This window comes from Mus caroli, unplaced genomic scaffold, assembly GCF_978045245.1.
Source record: "Mus caroli unplaced genomic scaffold, Mus_caroli_1 scaffold_7, whole genome shotgun sequence".
NCBI classification, from domain to species: Eukaryota; Metazoa; Chordata; class Mammalia; order Rodentia; family Muridae; genus Mus; species Mus caroli.
The window spans coordinates 21,386,137-21,408,059 of record NW_028227262.1 but is presented as its reverse complement, the minus strand read 5'-3'; the positions used below and the strand labels follow the sequence as shown (position 1 = coordinate 21,408,059).

The following is a 21,923-nucleotide window of genomic DNA, read 5'->3' as shown; positions in this document are numbered from 1 at the left end:
CTGCTCCAGGCCCCGTCTTAACCACGACTGTCCCAAAGGGACCCTCAGGATGGAGAGAAAGTTCAGGGGCACTTTGTGGTGGTAGAGAGTTGGGCATACCTGCTCTGCCACCTCTACAAACAAGAACAAAATTATAGGGCTACACCTGTCCCACTGGTCCCCAGCCTGGGTGCATTACCTCGTGGATCCCAAAGTGAGCGTATGAGTCGAAATAGTAATCTCTCGATGTCATCTCCTCGGGGTTCAGCAGCTTGGACATCTTGCCCCGTCCAGGGCAGCTGGGCTGTGTGGATACATGGTGGACACATTGCACAGGCTTGGCTGGAATGACAGGCTGAGGGGGCTGAGGGGGGGCGCTGCTCACCTGAAGGGAGAGAAGGTGCCCACATCAATCCTGCTCCAAAGATTTCCATTCTTCTTCCCTCCCTTCTCTTCCAGCCCAGTGCTAACTGGCTAAATGACTTTTCAACCATGTGACTGACAGTAGCCTACTGATGCTCCAAACAGACCCTGATTGACCTCAGTTCCAGTTCTTACAAACTGAGTGGACTAAACTGATCTGGGTCTGAGTTTCCATATCTGTCAAATGGGGAAACACCGTCATCCTTTAGCGGGACCAGGAGGAAACATTCAGCAAAGGGAAGGATGGATACGTGGGGAAGGAGGGAGGTGGAGCTGACTCTCAAACAGCGGTGATTTTGGTATGGCTTATCTGTGAAAGGCTCGTGTAGTTAAGGCTTGCTCTGCATTGTAGCGAAGTGAGAGGCAGGGGAATCTTTAAGAGGTAGAGTGGCTAGGTCACGGGGGACATGTACATGGACATAATTAACGCCACAGTGGGTCTCTATGAAAAGCAAGGCCTTTCCCCCCTCCCCAACTCTCTGTCTCTGTCTCTGTCTTTTCAAAACAGGTTTCTCAGTATAGCCCTGACTATCCTGGAACTCCTGTAGACCAAGCTGGCCTTGAATTTAGAGATCCGCCTGCTTCTGCCTCCCGATGACACTGGAATTAAAGGCATAAGCACCACCCCACTACCCCATCCCCCAGTCTGTTCTCTTTTTCAAACTTGTATGTTTCTGCTGTCAAGAGGCTCTCCTCAGAGCAGAAGATAACACCATGCTCTTGAACCTTCAGAACCACAAGCTAAAGAAATTTTTTTCTTTATAAAGTACCAGCCTTGGATATTTTATCACAGCAGTGGGAAAATGGTCACTATATTAGTTACACAATGTCAGGTGATGTTACTAACCACCCACCCTGTGCCTTAGAGAACAAAATATCCCATACGTCTTAAGATGGCACTGAAAATTAGACAAATTGGAATTGTTTAAAGAACCTAGAAAAGGGCCGGGCATGTTGGGCACGTAGTAAATGTTCATTAAAACAAATCAAATGACAGGACAGGACTGAGCTTCAGAAACGAAGCCCCTGAGTCCATCTTACCCACCACATCATACCAGGCTACGGTCAGACTTGCTATCCTCAAATCTGGCTCTCCTGTGTTCTCCTATGCCAGGGCTGTTGCCTCGGCCCCTGAGGTTAGATTCTCATTCTCAGCTTCAGCACCACAAGCCCCCACATTGGCTGACCTCCTGCCTGAGCATTGCTAACTACTGTTTCTCTGGGTCTTCATCCTGACGGCTCTGCCCCAACCACAGCTACTTGGTCTTCACTCCTCAGGCTAAGGGAGGAGGGAGATGGAAGTCAGAGGTCACCCAAAAGAAGGATAGTAGTGCCAGAGGACTGCCTGTTTCTAGAATGTGTATGCTCAGATGCCAGGCACAGAAAACGCCTCAAAGCAAGACACACACTAGAAAATACCAAGACAAATAGCCAAGTGGGTTTTTCCAAAAGGATGGTTTTCTTCAGCTGGGAATCAGTCCCGACTCCTGGATGTGCGACCTTAGGAAGCTGTACATCACCAGTACATCTCTGTTCCCTCCTCAATAAATTCCTAATAAAACGTTCCAAGGAGCAGGTGAGATAGCTCAGGATATAAAAGGCCTCAGGGCCCATGAGCTCAGCGCCCATTTTACTTTATATTTTATGAATGTAAAATTTCAGTGTAATCCTATCACTGGTGAGGTGGAGACAGGAGGATTCCTGGGCTCTTTGGCTAGACAGCAGCATAATGGGTGAACCCCCGCACCCAGAGAGAAGCCTCAAAAAACAAGGTAGATGGCTCCCGGGAAATGACGTGAGGTTGACCTTCTTACCTACATATGTATGTGCATGTACAGGCACAGGAGTTCAGGTTCAGTGTGCATGTGCACACACGTACACACACACACACACACACGAGAGAGAGAGAGAGAGAGAGAGAGAGAGAGAGAGAGAGAGAGAGAGGGAGAGAGAGAGAGAGAGAGAGAGAGAGAGAGAGAGAACCTCTCTGAAAGAATAGTCAAAATACCAGAATTAGTTTCTCAGTTTCTCTTAGCACTAGACATCAGCAGAGTATATATACAATAAGGGCTTAACTACTGTTGCCAGTATTATTACTACCATCTGGATCACATAGAATAGATAGATATAGATGATATAGATATAGATATAGATATAGATATAGATATAGATATAGATATAGATATAGATATAGATATAGATATAGATAATTTTCCTGTCTTAATTTGTCCCTCCATGAGCTGGGTCAGCTCAGACTTACAGTCAAGGGGAAAAGTGACCCCTGGAACAGAGCAGATAGAAAGCGACACCACTCACACTCCTACATGAGACAGAGCCTCAAGACCGTCCTGTGCCTGAGTCTAGACAGGAAGGAGCTGTGTGGGGCAAGGGGTGTATCCCATTCTCAAGCTGCCTCTGGGCTGCCACCTCTAGGAAACAGCAGACTTCCCAGGTTAGCAACACGGGCCTTCGGGTCGAGGAGAGGCCAGGCTGTCTGGCAAGCGAGGCTGCTTCATTAAAATGCTGCAGGTGTGCCCACCCTCTGCTTGGGATGTTGGTCACGGTCTCTGGAAGGCTAAAAATAGATCGTGTCAATTGCACACTCCCGTGCAGGCTGCAGAGTCACCTCCAGAGCTGAAGACAGCTGTGCACACAGTTGACCCCAGTATTGACTCCATTTAAATATATTAGGGAGAGAAAAACTCCTAACTGGTGCAGTCACTTGCGTGTCAAGGTCACGGGGCTTCCAGCACCCTTCAGCTGTCATTCAGCTCTAAGTGCAAGGACTTGTTTTCCTTGGAACTCACTGACATTCTATCTTCACAGTCAACTTGGGAGGTAGCTTCTACATGTCACACACTGTACAAGGCAATGGGATGAATGACTACTTGGCCAAGGACAAGGGAAGGACGTTGAATTAAATAGCTACAAGACATGAGGACAAAGAGGTGATCGTGGCTGGTGCATAGTCCCAAAGGCCGCCCATCAGCCCAGCTCAGCCTTCTGCAACATAGACTTGTGTTCTTGCCCCTGGACTGACGGATATGCCCTTCTTACTGTGGCCTTGAATTCCTGAGCATTAAGCTACACAAGGGTTGCTTTGAATTCTTACGGACAACTGCGGAACGCCTGCTGCTATGAGGCACTGTATAGAAGAAATGGACCTGGGAGGAGGCATTGCCCAGAGGTTCTGCTTTCTAGACGCTGAGACCTTTAGCACCCTCCCCAGAGGCTTCAATAAAACACACTTGACAAAAAAAAAAGGCTCAAACACAAAAGAGGTGAATTCCCTTCGAGTGGGAGACAAGAAATTCTAGCAGAGTTGACTATGCCACGAGTAGGGAGCTTTGTCAATGGGTTTTGAAAGGTATAGGTGAGCTGGGAGAATTCTGAGAGTAAGAGGGGTGGTTGGAGCAAAAAGGACAGGGGGTGGGAAGGTGATGAACTTGATGGGGGAGAGGAGGTTGAGATGGCAGAAGAGTCTATTGAGAAAAAGCCATGCTCAGGCTAAGAGGGTGGAATTAAATAGGTAGACAATGGAGAGCCGCACCCCATGTATGCAGGGTCCCACGTCCCCATATTTGGACACCGCTTTTGGAAACTGAGTGTGATTGTAGAGCACAGTGTGGAACAAGAAAGCAAAGGGCATCTATGGTGAAATGTAGGAGGCTATTTTTCAAAGTCCGGTTAAGAAATAATGAACATGTGAACCCCTGGGGTGTTTGGAGGGGCTGCCTGCCAGCACAGCACAGAAATAGAACCTATAGGGTTGGCAACTGGCGGAACATGGGGGAAGAGACAGAAGCTGGAAACCGAGCTGCCGTCCACATTTCAAGCCTGGATGAGTAGGAAAATAGTGGTGACATTAACAGAAATAAGCAAGTCAGCAGGAAGAGCAGGCTGGGGCGGGGGGGGGGGGGAATAATGAATCTCAATTTGGATACATGGGGTTTGAAATGCCATTGAGCCACGTGAGAAAAGATGTCAAGCAAGCGGAGATGAAGGAGGGTCCAGTCAATAAACACCTTCTACGAGACGAAAAGGCACACCCGAACACATGTGGTGAGGAATGGCTAATGTGTGCTTACGAAGAGAGTGCTGACAAACCAGTAATAAAGAGGGAGACACCCCAACTTAATGGGGAAGAAGAAGAAGTTCACCTGTTGATGCACAAGTAAAGACCAACAGCAAACGAACACAAGGCTTAAACGCTGGGACCCACTAGAGAGCAGCTACATTCAAAATGTAACAAAACCCTACCTTATCCCTCAAACTGAACAATCTCTGCATTCGCAAGATTCTTTGGGACAGGGGGAAGGGGGAGAGGGAGGAGAGGAGGGACTTTTGCACGTGTCCTGTGGAAATGTAATTAGGTTGAGACTTTTTAGAAAGCAGCTTGGTAAAAATTCATTAAGGGCATTAAAAAGCACAAATCCTTTAACCCACCAATGCTTTCCTTAAATGTAACACCAGGAGAGAACTATTTATCATCCTAAGTATATAGCTCTCTGAATTTCACGATGGCCAAAACGAGTCAATAGATGCTTCACCAAACAAAATTGATCAGAGTAAGAGGTGAGCATCTTGCCATGAGTGATATGTAGCCCTTGAAAGTGTAGGAAAGGTGTTTAAGACCATAAGCTTCAGAGCACAATAAACTGTTGGTTGGGGAAGACACATGGGAGACTAGACTGTGTGGCTGTGTCTTAATTAAAACCTGTTCACACTGGTGCATGAAGAGGGGAGACTTAGAGAAGGTACCAGAATTGTCAGCGGTTGTCACTGGGTATTGACTGGGACCATGAATAATTAATTCTTTCTGGCGCCACTTTTGCAAATAGCAGAAGTTAATATTACAGATGAATGTGAAATGCAATTCCAGACCCATGGAGGGAAACTGAGGCTGAGACCCTGTCTTGGGAGCCATTGGAAGGACAGAGTGAAATAAGGGCCTGCATGAGAGAGACCACAGGGAAAGAATGGGGGATACACCTAGGAAAAAAGACACCACCCTTTGAGGACCTGACTGGGCTCAGGGGACCCAGAGGAACAGGCATGGACACAGGAAGACAATCGGGAGAGAAGATACGTCTTCAGACAGCCCTTCTTCTGGGGACATGTGACCCAGGCGTTGGCTTCAAGGAGGGGACTCTAAAGCAAAGCCTTCCTTCCTGCAGCCTGGCCAGTGCCTTCATCTACCCTATGAGCTCAGCAGGCAGCCTAGAGTCACCCCCCAAACTCAAGGAGTTCCTATATATCCAGTTGTCCCCTATATTGACCATAGTCAAATAAAGAGATAGGAGAGACAGTTCCTAGCTTTGCTCAAGCATTGCTCCTGGTCAAGGTTCTCTGTCCTGAGGTCCCTGAGTCCCTTTCCTCAACAGCCAAGCATCTGTCACATGCTGCCGCTGTATGCACGAGACAAAGGAGTTCATGAGTCAGGGGAAGCAATGAACTTAATAGCCAGTCGGGGAGACAAAAACCAGGTTGTCCCTGGTTCTGAAGTCTGCCAGCCTCCTGAGAGGAGGTCTGCATTCTGCCTATGGCCAGAGAGGTGTGGCCTCTCCCAGGAGTCTGAGGGTGAGTGGGCTGTATGGGTGTTGCTTTGCCTTCCACTACTGCCTGCTGAGCTACAGACACTGCATGTGCTTGGAAAGATTGGCAAGACAGAGGGGTCCATGGTGGGCTATGCAGACATCCAGTCTCAAAAGAGGGTTTAGCCACAAATGAAGGTTCTCTCTGGGAACTTGGTCAGGGAGCAGGGTCAGCTGTCCACGCGGCTCTATAAACATGGAGAACATAGGCCATTGGTCCTGGGAGTCATCTTTGTAAGGTCAGAGGGCCTGACTCCTCCCTAGGAAGGAGGCTCAAAGAGGCTCTGGAATATTCTTTCAACTATTTAGTAGAGTTTATGGCTGAGACATCAGCAGGGTTTGAGGATAGAGTGGCGTGTAGAGTCCAGCCAGCCCCCAACGCCAGCACCTTTGTCTCCCATAGCCTTGGTCATTAAGCTCCAGGGTAGCTCCCAACCCAAGTCCCTTCCCCATGTAGTGCTCCAGTAGGGATGGAGCCCAATCTACCCTCGGCCCTGGTTCTAGTTGCTCAAAACAGCTGTCCTGCTCAGGGAAAGTGCCTGTGTAGGGTGGTCCTCTCTCATCTGGCCCTGCCCATGGCTGGGGCCCCAGGTCATGCAAAGGGACCTGCAAGGCTTATTTCTGCCTCCTCTAAGATGCTTGTGGTGCCACTAATTCTTGGTGCTCTCTCCACCCAGCTTATGGTCTCACTGTGCTGAAACCCAGGCCCACTGCCTGCCAAGGCTAAGAAGACGATTTCTGGAGACAAGGTTTTGAATGGATCCTTCCAGGGAGGGTAGGATGGGGGCATTTCAACCTAACCCTACCTCCACCTAGACAGGCAGGGGGATGGCAGGTGATGGGGGTGGGGCAGATGATGGTTAGTTCTGATTGAGGGCCCACTCTGCTAAGCACTTTGCACACATTGCTTGGCGACGGTGTAACAACTTGACAAGGTGCTGAAATACACAGACCAAAAAGAAAGAGAAAAAAACTAAAGCTCTCAAGCTCTAGACTTACTGGCAAGAGTCCAGAGTTATCGAGTCCCCGAGCCAGGCAGTAAACCAGTATCCACAGTAATGCCAGGGTCCATGCTGTCTGTGGCAACACCACAGCATGCTTGGTTCAGCCCAGCCACGCCGAACCCAGCTGCTGCCTCGGCTAGGGCATGCTAGCTCAGGAAGGAGGTCCAGCACTTGGTGCAGAAACCGGGTGAGAGTCAGTGAGCAGCTCCGGGGACATGCTTCAGAGGAGTCAGGCAGACACTTCTCCCAGGTTTATGGGTACAGATGGAGAAACTGAGGCCCACATAGGACAGGAATCTGTCCAGGGTGAACTGGAACTGGAGCTGTGAGAAGCAGGAAAGGCATGGAGAGGGGACAAAGGAAATCACAGGACGAGCACAGGAGCAGGAAGGTAGGGCACAGGACACAGAACTGTCAGTCTCTCCTGCATCCGGCAGTCAAAGCCGACCTGAGTCCCTCGGGCTATAAATGACTCCTCTTGGCCCTAGCCCAAGCACTCCCTGAAAACAGAGGCTCACTTCAGGAGCTGTCTCCTGCTCTATTCTTCAAATGCCAAGAGAGAGTCTAACATCACCCCCAAACAGCCTGTGTGGCCTGTGATAGCCACGGAAGGAAAAAAGTAGAGTATGGGAGACAAGACCCTACAGGCGAGTGGGGTGCCCTGGCATCCCCCAGTCTTCCCTCCTTTTTCCATCCTCTCATCTGGTCCTGCCACCAGAATCACCTGTAGACACCCTCTGCACCCTCATGCCGCCGTCCTATGCACACTTCCGAGGCTGTGATCTAAGCTGTGACTGAGTCGTTGATAATGACATAAACAGTTAGCTGTGCTATCGCCATCTGTCATCATTATAGGGGCACCTGAGCTCCACTCAGAGGGAGAGCATTCTCACAGCGGGTTCCTGGACCGTTCCTACGTCCTAAGATCATCCCGGAAATAGAGAGCTTTCAAGAACGAAGGTGGCCAGAGTGCATTCTCCCATTGGTTGTTCTGCATCTATGTTTCCCATAGACAGCTGGGCTACAGGAGGGACCCCTGGATCCCAGGGGAGAGACCTCGGGGCCTGTATGCTTGGAGGGAAGCACTGTTCTGTTGGGTTGGTCTCACTCACTGCCAGAACCCCAAGAGTCAGAGGCATTGCTGGGGTGGTGATGTTCAGACACCCTCCAGCTTTGCCTGCTACTGTCACCTCCTCACACCCTGGATCTCTGGTTTGCTCAAGATTGGTCACCTGCAGCCTTTCTCATGTTCCCGCTAAATGGACTCCTAGGCACAGCCAGGCCCAGATTTTCTCCCTAGGCCCTGAAGTAGGAGCACAGTCACTCCCTCCACACCCTGTCACCCCTATTCACTTGCCCTTTTGTGACCATGGAGTCAGACGCTGGCTTCCCAGAAGCCAGTTCTCTCAAGGTGTCACATCACTTGCTGCTCTCTGTCCTCTGCACTAAACAAGCTGGGGTTAAGGGCATAAGAGGGCAAAGGGCAGTGGTGCTCAGAGTGTGTGCCCTGGACCACCAGTATCAGGCTCCACTGGGGGGCTTAAAAGAAATATAAACTCTTGGGCAGCTCAAGATACCACTGCCTCAGAATCTACAGTGGGGCCATTTATGATCAGAAAGCTCCCAGGGAATTCTGATGTGCTGTCCGTCTGGTCTGAGAACTGCTGGTCCCTGTGGGTACGTCCCCACCTGGCATGTTATAGATTAGTGACTCTCCAGGGGAAGAGGGGGGGGGAGAACCATGGCCAACTGAGCTGATAGGCTAAAAAGAATTCTTTGTGATGGTACTACAATGAAGTGTCAGTCTCAGAGGAAGAGGGTAGGATGTTCCCTGGCACTGAATTTCTGGCTGGAAATGCTCTTTTCCTAAGAGGTTAGTCAGCACGGTTCTGAGGGAGTGAACCTGGACTGTGATTTAGCTTAGTTTCTAGACACCAGTCCTGTGGACCCTCCCAAGCCCTGCAGTACATGGAAGCCGAACTCGTGGGGTGAGCCCCACAATCTTCAAGCATGCCAAGCTCCCGGATGATGACACTCATGAACCTGGGCATTGACCTGCCTTTCGCAGCCCCTCGGAGCCCCTGAGCTCCTACATGGCCCTCAACATGGAAGCTGAGCACTACCCGGGTGCTACTAGAATTGACACAAGGCCAGAACAGGCCACAGAACCCTGGAAGGGAAACAGCTGAAGGTTCTAGAAAGCGCATTAGTTCTGCAGTGGGTGCTTGGAGACTGGATGGGTTCCATCACATTTGGGGCTGTGTGGCCCGGACTGATCCCTGACTAACTCACTAGAACCCCTTACAGTGCAACTGGAAGGCAGTAGTGGTGCTGTGCACGGTGTCCCGGTGCTTCCTGTCAGCCTCTGGCTGTCTCTTTGTGGCACAACAGCAATGCTTGCCTCAAATCAAAACCACACTGCTCCCACACAGCACTCCCTGTCTCCTGGATCAGTAACCGCTGCGAAAGCATCGCCTGGATTTGTTGGGCCTGACCTATTTTTTAAATAAACCGGGGCTGTTTTCCATTCTTAGTCACTTTTCTCCCAAGCATCCACATATTAAATTCTCCTCTTAGATCCTCAGATATTTGGGCTGCGAACGATGTCAGGTTAATTGGATGCTTGGCTCCTGGCTCTTCCTCTTCAATGGGCTTGTAAGCAGATTTCCCAGGCTAGCACCCCCTCCTCCTTTCTCTCCCCTCTGTAGGTCAATAGGATCCTCTCTCTCCACTGTGGATCCTCTCTCTCCAGGTGGCCTGTGCTCACCTGGCTTCTTCTCTGCCACTATGAGCAGATGCACACAACAGAGATGGTCTCCTCTCAGCCTTCTCCCTGTGGGAGTTAGGGAGTCCCTTCACTTCTAGACTTGAGTCACATCATCCCTATGGGATCTATACTGGACTCCTGAGTCTGCTCCTCTCAGGCTGGGGTCTGAGCAGAGGGGGTCTGTCCTGAGATTGATTTCCATTGACACAGACACAAGACCAGTGGATTCTGCTCTCGACGGTCTCCTCACTTTCGTGTGGTCAGCCTTGGCATTGCCATTATCAGCCAGACCATTGCCATTATCAACCAACTCTCCAAAGCTGTTTCCCCTCCTCTCCGGCTTCCACTTTGTAATAATAATGCATTCTGTCTCTTCTCTGGAGCCACTAGGGTGACTAAAAACTCTGAATGTGCCAACAGATAGAGGAAATTCTCAAGTGAGACATGGGACCACGAAAGAGAGAGTTCTGACTACCCGATTGCATGCCATGGTGCTGTTTTTGGATGTTCACTGGGCCCTTCAGTGGCACTGGGTACAACGTCTGTGACTGCCCTTTGTGGACTGTTATGACAACTGTTGCACACACACACACACACACACACACACACCTACATTGTCTGCTCCACCAACATCCCTTCTGCTCACTGAGCTCCATGAGCCTTGCCTGGTCCAGACAACAGACGCTCCTTGAGAAGTCAGTGAGGTGCTGGGAGAAAGGCAAAATTTAGCATCATCGAAAGGAGGCCAGTGATGGGCTCAAATCCCTTTGGAGGGTCTACAGCGCTCAGGAGATTTTACCAGGAGAGTCTCACCCCAGGAAATTTCTAGGAGGCAAATATCTCAACGATGCAGCTAGCTTAGACTAAGACTCCTAACTCCATCCGTATAGACCACAAGTGGCTTCAAGTGCAGACTCAAGTGTATCTGTTAGGCCTTTCCGACCATCTCTTCACACTCCAGTGGCACAGGCAGAGGAGACACATGCTGGCTCAGCCCAGGAGCTGGCTCCTCACAGCCTCCAGGCTCTATCATTTGGCTGTTAAACTGAGAGCTCAGATTTTACTGTCTTTGGGTTTGAGGGTTTGCTTTGATGTTTTTGGTTTGTATTTTGAGACAAGATCTGGATATGTTTGAGATAAGATCTAACTGTGTAGCCCTGACTGTCCTGGAATTCCTTATATAGATCAAGCTGCCCTTAAACTCACAGAGATCTGCCTCCTGCGTGCTGTAATTAAAGGCACACCATGATACCTGGTCAATTAATTTTTTACCACATTTTAGTGAGTGTGTGTGTGTGTGTGTGTGTGTACATGTGTTGTGGGGGTGGTGCTTGACATGATGCACATGCATAGACCTCAGAGGACAACTTGTGGGAACTGGTCCTTTTCTTCCACTATATGGGCCCTGGGGAACTCGGGTCATAAAAGTTGGTAGCATGTTATCATGTTGGCCCTTGATAATTTTTTTTAAAGAAGAGCTACAGGTTATGTGATAATACAGACAGGCATTTCAAGTGACTGGCCCAGATGACAGCCACACATGGTTAGACGGTTATTGGTTTTCATGGATTCCTTCAGACATGTTCCACCCCATCCTAACAAGCTTCTTTTCCTCAAATAAACATATTTCCACCTGGAATCCCAGCAGAAGATGTTGACTTCTTTCATCAAAGAATCTAATATGAGTATATTTTTTTTGGTACTGGCACACACTGGAGAGGAGTGAAGTCTACCAGTGGGAACACAAACTTTAGATTTTTTAAAAAGCATTCCCAGACAATCCCAACAACTATTTGAAAGGGCAAATGGAAGATAAGAGACAAAAGGTTTAGGCTGAGTGCACTGGTGCACTCAGGAGGCAGACATAACCTGTCTGATTTATACACAGTTCCATGTTGGCCAGGGATACAGAATGAGACCCGTCTCAAAAGGAGATATATCGGTTTTCATGTTACTGGACACCAGGCAATGGAAAAGGTGAAGCCTGAGAGATGGATTGTCCAGTGAGGCCTGGGAGAAGGATCTAAGCACAGCAGAGAAGAGTCCACTCTAGGCAGAGCTGATGTACCACTGTTGCTGAGAGAGATGGAGATAAGGACCCCCATGCCGGCAAGGCAAGAGTCCCTAAAGCGAAGTCCAGGGGAAGCACACTCTTCAGAGAATGTGCAGTTCTGCTGAGCGGTCCCGAGGATTCTGCCAAGGCTGACCACATCGAGAATGTGAAGGAGCCACATAAAACCAGAAGAAGCCCCCAAAGGACAGGGTTACCAATCTGCAGTGTTCACAGGGTCTGGAGAGCTTCTTGTCCCTCCAAATCAATGTTGAAAGTCCATAATTTATGAACATGAAGAGTGTTTCATTTATTAACTCCCCCAATACAAAATACCTAAAAATACCCACCATCCAACCACGACAGCAAAAAACCATAGTGTTCGGCATCCAGTAAAAAGTTAATCAGACTTTCAAAGAAGCAGAAAAACACCGCACAAAACATCTACAGTTAGGAGCAAATCCTGACACATGCATGTTTCAATACTCCCTGGAGGCACATGTATGTTTAGAGTATATACTGTTGCCCTGTTTGGCTTCTTTTGTTAACTTGAAAAAAAGCCTAGAGTCACCTGAGAAGCGGGTACCACAACTGAGAGAAATTCCTCTATAAGATCTGGCTGTAAGGAAGCCTAGGGGCCTAGGGGACATTTTTTTAATTAGTGATGATGTGAGAGTGTCCAGTCTGTTGTGGGTGATGCTACCTCTGGGCATATGGTCCAGCTCTGTATAAGAAAGCAAGCTGAGCAAGCCATCAGGAGCAAGCCAGCAAGCAGCACTTCCCCTTGGCTTCTGCTTCAGGTCCCTGCCTTGGACTCCTGCCCATATGTCCTTCAATGACTATGATGTGTAAGACGAAATAAGTCCTTTCCTTTCTAGCTGCTTTAGTCATGTTTTATCACAGCCATAGAAACCTAAGACAAGATTGATACCAGGTAACTAGAGATTAGGCCATTTATCTTTAGGAAGATTGAACTTTGGGTTGTAGAAGCCATTGAGGACAAGGAGTTCTTTAGGCTGTTTTGTGGGAGCTTTGAAGATAATGAAAAGCAATGCAGACAACTGAGCCAACCAAGGCTTGTAGAGTTTCTGAAAGAAGTTTGAGAGTTCTTCCATTGAGAGGGGCAACCTCAAAGACTATTGGGGCTAGTAATGTGATTTGGTTTTAGTTTTTATTGTTTAGATTTACTTATTTTCTATTTGTGTGTGTTGCTTGCAATGTTCGTCTATGAGGCATATGCATGCCTGGTGGCCTTAGATGTCAGTCAACAGCATCCGATTCCCCGGTAACTGATGTTACAAATGATCATGAGCTACCATGCAGGTGCGAGGAATTGAACCCAGGTCCTCTTCAGGAGGAACAAATGCCCTTAACCACTGAGCCAATTCTCCAGCTCTCATTCGTGTGATTTTTTTTAAATTAAGAATCTGTAATCCTGGTCATCTGGGGCTGAAGAACCAGCAGTGATTATCAAGAGACCAGCACTATGGACTGGAAATGTGCTTTACTGGGAACGATTGACGCTGGGCAGCCAGTGTGAGAAGGTGGCAGTGATTAATAAGAGTCCAGCATTGTTGGGGTGAAATCTGGGGTGACTTCTTCAGGTTTAGCACACAGTAGTTATGTCCCAGAGTGGTTGTCTTGGCTGCATTTCATAGAGATGGTTGAACTTGGCCGTGTATAAGAGTCTCTCAAGTAGGAATGATTTTGAAGGCATGAAAGGGTCATGGAGAGCAGCTGAGGCTTAGCACTGTGAGAGGTTATTGATGAAGGGGCAGCTTCAATATCCATTGAAGGCTCAGGATTGAAAGAGTCATGGAAAGAGACTGTAGCAGGGTTGGAGTCCCTGAAGAGAACCCAGTAGAATCTACTAGCAAAGGAACAGCCAAGACAACCAACAGAACAGCAGTGGGGGGTGGGGGTGGCTGTTCTGAGCCAATGGGCTGTGTGTGCTGTGGATGGCAGAGCTCAAGAGAAATGGCCTAAGCCCTTTGGAGCCTGAAGGACTGTGAGTAGGTTCCAGAAGTCAGATACCGAGGTTTGCACTGTTAAACTTCGGGTTTGCTTTGATTTAATTGTGACTGTGCCCTGGTTACTCCCTCTTGGAGCAAGAAAGCATGTAACTTATTTGATTTTTCTAGGAGGTGAGAGACTTTAAATTTTAGAGAGACTTTGAATTTTTAAAAACTCTTTGGAGTTTGGGGAAATTTTTTGGATATTTTAGAGACTTTAGATATTATTTTAAAGAGGCTTTGAACTTTAAGAGAGACTTTGGATGTTCTAAAACAACTTCAGACTTTCAAGATTTTTAAGTGTTGAAAATTTAAAGACTTTCAGGTTTTTGAAAGTCAGAATAGTTTATATTGTGATAGCAGGATTAGTAAGAGATCTTAGGAACTAACAAGAAAGGAAAGGTTATGGCTGAATAGTGGTATACTTGTGTGTCAGGTTGACAAGGGTCAACTGTCCTTGCTGTCTTTGTTGGTTTGTCAACTTGATACAGTGATAATTATCTGAGAAGAGGGAACCACAATTGAGAAAATGCCTCCATGAAACTGCCCTGGAGGCAAGCCAATGGGAAGCATTTCTTGATTAGTGATTGACATAGGAAGGCCCAGCCTGTTGTAGGTGGTGCTACCCCTGGGCCAGATATCCTGAGATATAAAAAAAGGCAGTCAGTAGAAGCCATAAGAAGTTTTCCTCTGTGCCTTCTGCTTCAGTTTCTGCTTTCAGGTTTCTGCCTTGAGTTTCTGCCCTGACTTCCCTCAGTGATGAAGTGTGACCTGAGAGCTCTACACTAAAATAAACTTCCTCCCCTGAGTTGTTTTTAGTCATGGTGTTTTATTGCAGCAGTAGAAACCTAAAGCTACTGTGAACCATAAAACTACCACTGAATGAATAAATAGATAGACTACATGGTCTCCCCAAAAGGTAGAAAAGGAAGATTTGAGGTAACAAAGAATAGTGACAAAGAAACAAATATCAAGGTAAAAACTTATACCTAATTGTGACAATGATTACATTAAATGTTAATGGTTGAAACAGCTCTTTAAAAAGACATATTTTAGGACACTGGTGGTGCACACCTTGAATCCAAGCACTTGGGAGGCAGAGGCAGGTGGATTTCTGAGTTCGAGGCCAGCATGGTCTACAGAGTGAGTTCCAGGACAGCCAGGGCTATACAGAGAAGGCTACACAGAGGAACCCTGTCTCAACCGTCCCCCAACCCCCAAAAGGCAGAGGTTGTCATAATGGATTTTAAGAGACAACCTGTTTGAGGTGAATTTTAATGTAAAAATATGTTAAAAGTGTTAAAAGCGAAGGGATGAGAAAAGTTCAGCAGCCATGCTAACAGCAACACATACTTGAAAGTAAATAACATCAGGAAGAAATATAATCTTTTCACAATGGCCAGTTTACCAAGAGGATATTGCAATTTTATACTCTTATCTATCTTTAAAAATGTTGCAAAAGATATCAAGGAAAACCTGACATGATCATTTTGGAGAAAGTGAATCAAAATGCAGCGGGAGCTGCAGCTCAGGGGCTGAGCCCTCAAACGGCATGAGTGAGGTCCTGGGGTTCACCAATATGGACCCCCAGCACTGGCAAAACAGACTGCAGTGAGTTACCCTCACTCCCACTGAAGACAGCAAGCAGTGACGAAACTGAAAACCTTGTGTGCTGCTGGTGACAGAGGGAGATGGTCTCGCTACCATGGAGAACAGTATAGTGGGTCCTCAAAAAAAAGTTAAAAATAGAATATGTATAATGCAGTGATTCATTTCTAGGCAGGCACTCAGAATAACTGAAAGCTGGTTCTGAATGAGATATCTGTGCATCCATGTTCGCTTTAGCATCATTCACAATGGCTACACTATGAAAGGCAACAAGAGCCTGCTGGTACACACATACGATGGAATGTTATTTGGCTTTTAAAAGGAAGGGAATCTTGCCCAGGGGTGTGGCTCCATGGCAGGAGGCTTACCTGGTGTGGGGAATGCCCTGAGTTCAATCTCCAGCACCATCAAAAGCAAAAGCAGGCAAGTCAGAAAGGAAAGCTCAACGCATGCCACAGCACAGAGGAATTTTGAGCACATTGAGGTCTGTCAACTAAGACAGTCACAAACACCAAACACTGTACCAGTCCACCCATCTGGGTCATTGGAGCAATCAATGGTATTAAGACAGACAGAAGGATGGTGGCTGCCAGACGCTGGATAGAAATGAGAGAGGTGTAGTCTCAGGGCTATAATGTTTCTGCTTTGCAAGATGAAGAAAGCTCAGGGAAAGCTGAGTGAGGACAGGACTGCAGCGCAATCTGAGCGAGCTTGGTGCTGTAGTGCCCCACATGAGGTTAAGATGGTAAATGATGTGGTTACTTGTATTTCACCAAAAGAGAGAGGTATAGAGACAAAGTCTGATTGGAATAACAGGGAAAAATAGAGCAGTCCTATTATTATGGTGGTTTAAAGACACTCAAATAAACTGGCCTCAGACGAGAAGCCTGAGATCGCAGCGCTGTTTCAGTCACTTTCAAACTCCCCAGTTAAGGACTGAACACCATAGGGTGAACACACTTATCAGGCCTCTTTTCTGAAAGGAGCAGGGAGTAGAAGGACCAGTTTCAAAGACTGTTTTCCCAAGGAATAGCTCAGATCCTGGATGTAGAGACAGTCATATAGGAAGTGGAAGTGGAGTAAAGTTGGTGCGGAGAAGACCTAGGAAGGTCAGAAGTGACGGTGACAACCCTTGGAGTGTTGAGACCTCAAAGGCATGCAAACTCCTGTAAACTCTACACAACCTTAGGTGTTGCATCTTCCGCACCCGCCTGGGGCTGTCTGACCTTTGTTACCCTGCCCTTCCTGCTGCTCCACACACACTACACACTCCTCCGCATCCAGGGGCAGAGCAGATGCACTGGTGCTGAGCCCTGTGCCTCATACAGAGTGAGTGTTTGATAAATCCCTGTTCAGTATGTGAATGGATGGGGGATCCCTTAGCTGATTGTCGTGAGAGATGGTGCAGAGAGGAGCTGAGAACCCTAGAGACATGCTCTCAGCCTCAATCGGGACAAAGGACCCTCTTCTGTGCCCGGCTGGCCTGAGCCCTGTCCTACCCAGCAGATACAGATCCATGAAGACAGAGATGAAGCTGGAGTCAAGAGAAACCCATGGACAAAGTTTAAGTTCATTGGCGAAGATTTTTAAGTTGACTTCTTCCTTGGGCTTAGTCCCTTCTCAAAGGCTGCTCTGGTTCCACTGGCCTTCACTACATCCCCTTAAGACCATGACAGGCCTTGTGGCCTCTGCACCTTCCTTTGCTTACAAACACCACCTTCCCCCTCTCCGCTGTCCACTTACCTGTTCAGCTCACACCTGGATACCCTTGTTGAGTTTTCACGGAGGTTAGTTAAATATGAAGGGGTCGCTTCTATGTATGTTACTATCCCCTCTCCACAGAGAGAACATCGTGACATTTCCTCTCCCAACTGAACACAGTCAATCTGAGGAAGGCTTGCTGTGGCTTTTATGTGTCTCAAAATGGCAAGGACATGGTAGAATACATCTGTAATCCCAGCACTTGGAAGACTGAAGCAGGAGGGTTGCCTTGAATTTGAAGCCAACCTGGGTTGCAGAGTAAGTTCCAGCCTGGATGATAGAATGAGCCTATCTCACACACATGCATGTGCACCACACACACACACACACACACACACACACTCTCTCTCTCTCTCTCTCTCTCTCTCTCTCTCTCTCTCTCTCTCTCTTTCACACACACACTGTTACATACAGTCATACACATGCATGCATTCTTACACACACACAAGCTCGTACTCTTACACACACACACACACTCTTACACTCAATACTCTCTCTCTCACACACACACACTCTTACACCCTCATACATTCATACTCTCTCATACACACACACATTCTCTCATATACACACTCTTACACACACATGCACTCTTACACACAGTCATATACTCACACACACACACTCACATACACTCCACACTCTCACACACATTCACACATACGTACACACACATGAACTCTTACAGTCATACACACACACACACACTCGGGGCATAGGGCCTTATCTTAGATAGTTCTGACCACATTCTCTCATCATTAGAAATGACATGGGTGAGTACTAAAATGGATGGGTGGGAAAATAGCCCTGAGGAGGTGACTGAGGCCAAGCGACTTCACTCCCAGCCCCTCATCTTCAGAATCTACCACACCCTCTCTCCCTCACTCCTTGGGCATCGTCCCAGAGAGCCAGGGCTGAGATTCTGCCCTTTGCTTTCTTTGAGCTTAATTTTAGCTTGCAACCTGGATCTGCTTTTTGAGTCTCATATAAGAGGCAAGCATTTAGCAACCCCGAGCAACCGTCGCCATCACAACCAGAATGGCAGCCGCCCTTCCCTGAACAGCCCTGGCGCTAAAGGCTTTGTTAATGTCCCTTCACACAAATCTGACCCCCACACAAATCTTTCTGAAGGAAGAAGAAGGGGAAACGAGATCCAGAGAAAATAACTCGCTAACTCAAGGCCGTAGCATTAGCAGATAGGAGGACTTGAGCTCCATCTTAAGAAACCACAAGATTCAAGAACCTGCCAAGGCCACGGTCAAGGCCAAGGAGTGACCTTTCAGATAATCTGTCCCCTTAAGTAGGCTAGAGAATGGTATAGGTCCTTAGCATAATGGAGCCAGTGGGCTCCCATGAAGGCTAGCGATGGATGCGGGTAGATTGCAGTTCACTGTTGTAAGCTGATCATCGAGTGACCATGAGAACCACCTACAGAGTAGATTTCTGACCCCACCTCTAGAGCTTTTGAATCCAGTCAGTCTGCTCTGGGAAAGACTTTTTTTCTAAAAGCTCCAGAAAATGTTGTTGTGACTGACACAGGGGAAACCAGGGCAACCAGGGGCCATGCAGGTTCTAGAAGGTGACTGACTCTCTTGAAACCAGCTACATGACTGCTAGATCTTGGGAAATTGTCTGAACCTATCTGGGTCACAGCTTCATCCTCATCTATAAACTGGAGTTAGGATGCATATCCACTCATGGGATTATTTAAGATTTAAACAGGGTGACCCCTACCAGGTGCTTTGAAAGGCTCCTGCTCCTAGTCCAGAGTGTGCTAAGTGAGTTAGGCTCATTATTCCTGTTTGTGAACGTGGCTTAGTGGAAGCCAGAGCTGTAGGAGCTCCACAGTTGACCCCTAGGTCTCAGGTGGACTCAGAGCCCACGTCCCTTGGGGAAAGAGCTAGGTGACTTCACTTCATAAAAGTGATCTGTAGGGACCACACAGAGAAGGGACAAAGGGCTATTTACAGTTGACTGTACTCTCTTCCATCCCTGATGCTGCCCCTAACCCAGGTCAGGGGCCAGCTTTCCACAGGAAGTTTCACAGAATGTCCTGGTGACAGATGGAGGGTGAACAGGAGGAGCAGACTTAAAATGACAAGCCTGCTTCATTTCCTTCCATGAAAACTATGTAGTCAGAAAGTCTCCACTGGCTAGGCCAGCTACTCCCCCCCCCCCACTACCCTGACTCTGCAGCAGCAGCAGCCAGCACCAGTCTGTTCCCCAGCATTCCTGGCAGTTCTGACAAGATGAGCCAGGAAGGTCCTGGGGCCACAGCCAATCCCAACACTAAGCCAGCCAGGTGCTAGCCTGGTTGGGCCTCAAAAAAGGGACAAGCTACCTCCTCTTTGCAGGGCTCACTGAGTTCAGAAGGGCCTGGAAGATGAACACAACACCTGACAATGTGGCCCCAAAGCCAACTCTCTGACTCAGACAGAGCAATTTGTCATCAAGGGGCAGTCACGTCTGCCCTGCCCCATTCTCTGTCCAGATCCTCCTTGTCCTTCTGGACTGAGGCTGGAGAAAGATCCCAAGATCCACTAAGTCACTATAGGCTCCTTAGAGGACACGCCACAGTGCCGTATTCACTAGCTAAAGCTGGATGGGATAAAAGCCTTTCGAAAGGTATATACGGTAGGGCACAGGTCTGCCTGAGCCAGGCATGGGACTGAATTCACCACCATTATTAAACATATTCCCAGAGCTACTGACATTTGATGCTTTCTTTCTTTGGATTCTGGCTCCCTTTGTCAGAATGCTTGAAAGGGGCCAGTAGTGGGGAAATGACATGCAAGAAGCTCAGAGCTGGATCTCCAAAGATGCCTGGAAACAATGAAGTACATGCAGGCAATCTGATAGACAGCACCACGAAGAGGTGGCTGCTCTACTAGGGATTAAAGAACGGATTCATGCATGGGAACTCCAAAAGGGGGCTTCAGAAACCATGGGACCTGTGTCTTGCTCTTGAGTAAGATGTAAAGCAGGTCTAAAGACTCGAAAGTTTCTTTACTCGCCAGAAGTAAGGGGACTTAACCAGGCAGAACCCGTACAGAGGGCACATGCTCTACTGAGTACTGGGCTAGCATCAGAACTCTGATGGCAGGCCAGAGGTTTTCAAACCTCAGACACCAAGACCCCTGGCTTCACAGCACTCTGCAGGGCAAACATAGTCTCGGCAAAGGCCTGACAGAGAGTAAGCAGTCGTTGAGTGGGAATCTAACTCTGGTTTCTGAATCCTGTGGACCTCGTTCTAAAATTATTTGATTCCTACTAAGGCTTAATGAGCTGGCAGACAGTGGTCTTCCATGACATCACACTTTGCAAATGTTCTGACGCCATTGTCCCTTGCTATTAAAGGGTCACTCCATAAAGCAGGATGGATAGGAACCACCATGCCTGTGTTTCACAGAGAAGCCACCATGCTCCCTGTCTGATAGCCTCCAACAACAGAATCCAGACCACCAGAGTAGGGCTTCTGCCTTTTAGTTGGTTCTCTGCTTTGATTATAGTATCAGGTACCACATCACCGGAGTGAATGAACTGGGGAGTGGAGGCAGTTCATCCTTGGGGCTCAGGACAGGTCCCCAGTGGCTTCGCCAGATCATGTGGTGTAGCAGGGTGCAGGGTGCAGGCTCAACAGAGCCTACGAGACAAGTCACCAGAGTGGCCTGCGGCAGAGATCACAGTGCTCTGCAGTGCTAGCTGCCCACGCAGTTTGGGTTTCTTTACATGGAAGAGTAGCAAAGATCTATTTTTAACTATGCAGATAAAAGAGTCAAAAAGCAATACTGAACTGAGAGCAGGTGTGAATCAAAGAAGCCTGGACCAAAGTAGAAACAAAGTCTGATGTTGTCTGTATTAAATGGCCCCTACAAGCTCCCGTGTTTGAACACTTGATCCCCAACTGGTTGCACTGTTTTGAGGGGTCATGGGAACTTGGGGATATAAGCCCTATTTGGTGGAAGTGGGTTGCTGGTGGTACACCTTGAAGGTTGTATTTGACCCTTAAGTCCAGGCTGGTTCTCTCTGCTTCCTAATTCAGCCATGATGTGAGCATCTTGCTCCCACAAGCACAGACCTAGTCCACCATGCTTGTCTCACCATCGTAGGCGGCACCCTCTGAAGCTATGAGACAGAACGAACGTTTCCTCTCTTAAGCTGTATAAGTCAGAATGACAAGGACAGTGACCAGTGCAGGGCATCACATCCGCTTCCCTGGGCAGAGCCTCAGGACAATGCAGATCCCATTGTCCAATCTCTACGTGGCCAGGGATGCTAGACCAGCAGAGGAGGCATACGGTAGATCCAAACTCTTAGCCCCTTGCCTCCAGCCAGGCTTTTCCAGGGCCTCTCTGGTTTTCTCTATGCCTCTTATTGTGGCCAAAGGGCAAGGGAGTCCCAGTCACCACAGATGAAGCACTGGTTCTTGCTGACCCTTGTGTCTTGACAGCTCTCCTGGAACATGGAAGACAGACCTGCGACTTTGGGGTAACAAGTACCTAAGATGCCTAAATGAGGTTCGGTTGATTACAAAATGGGCAAAAGCACTTCCTATGCAAACTCCGGAACCTGAGTTCAAATCCCTAGCACCATGTAAAAAGTGAAGTCTTCCGCTGTCCTTTTGTGCCTTACTGCCTTGAAGCAATGTTCCTAACTGCACTGAGCATGTCTGTAAGTCTAACACTGGGAGGGGCTAGGAAGGGATCCTGAGAGCTTGATTGCCTG

General features: G+C 48.1%; 1 protein-coding gene across 1 annotated transcript in view; it reads right to left on the bottom strand.

Annotated features, from left to right (window-relative positions):
• Positions 1–21,923, bottom strand: part of Prmt8 (protein arginine methyltransferase 8) — an 81,963-nt gene that overhangs the window by 43,131 nt on the left and 16,909 nt on the right. The window contains exon 2 of the mRNA XM_021165307.3: positions 179–364. Coding sequence (XP_021020966.1) covers positions 179–364 — 186 coding nt within the window. The remainder of the gene's footprint in view (positions 1–178; positions 365–21,923) is intronic.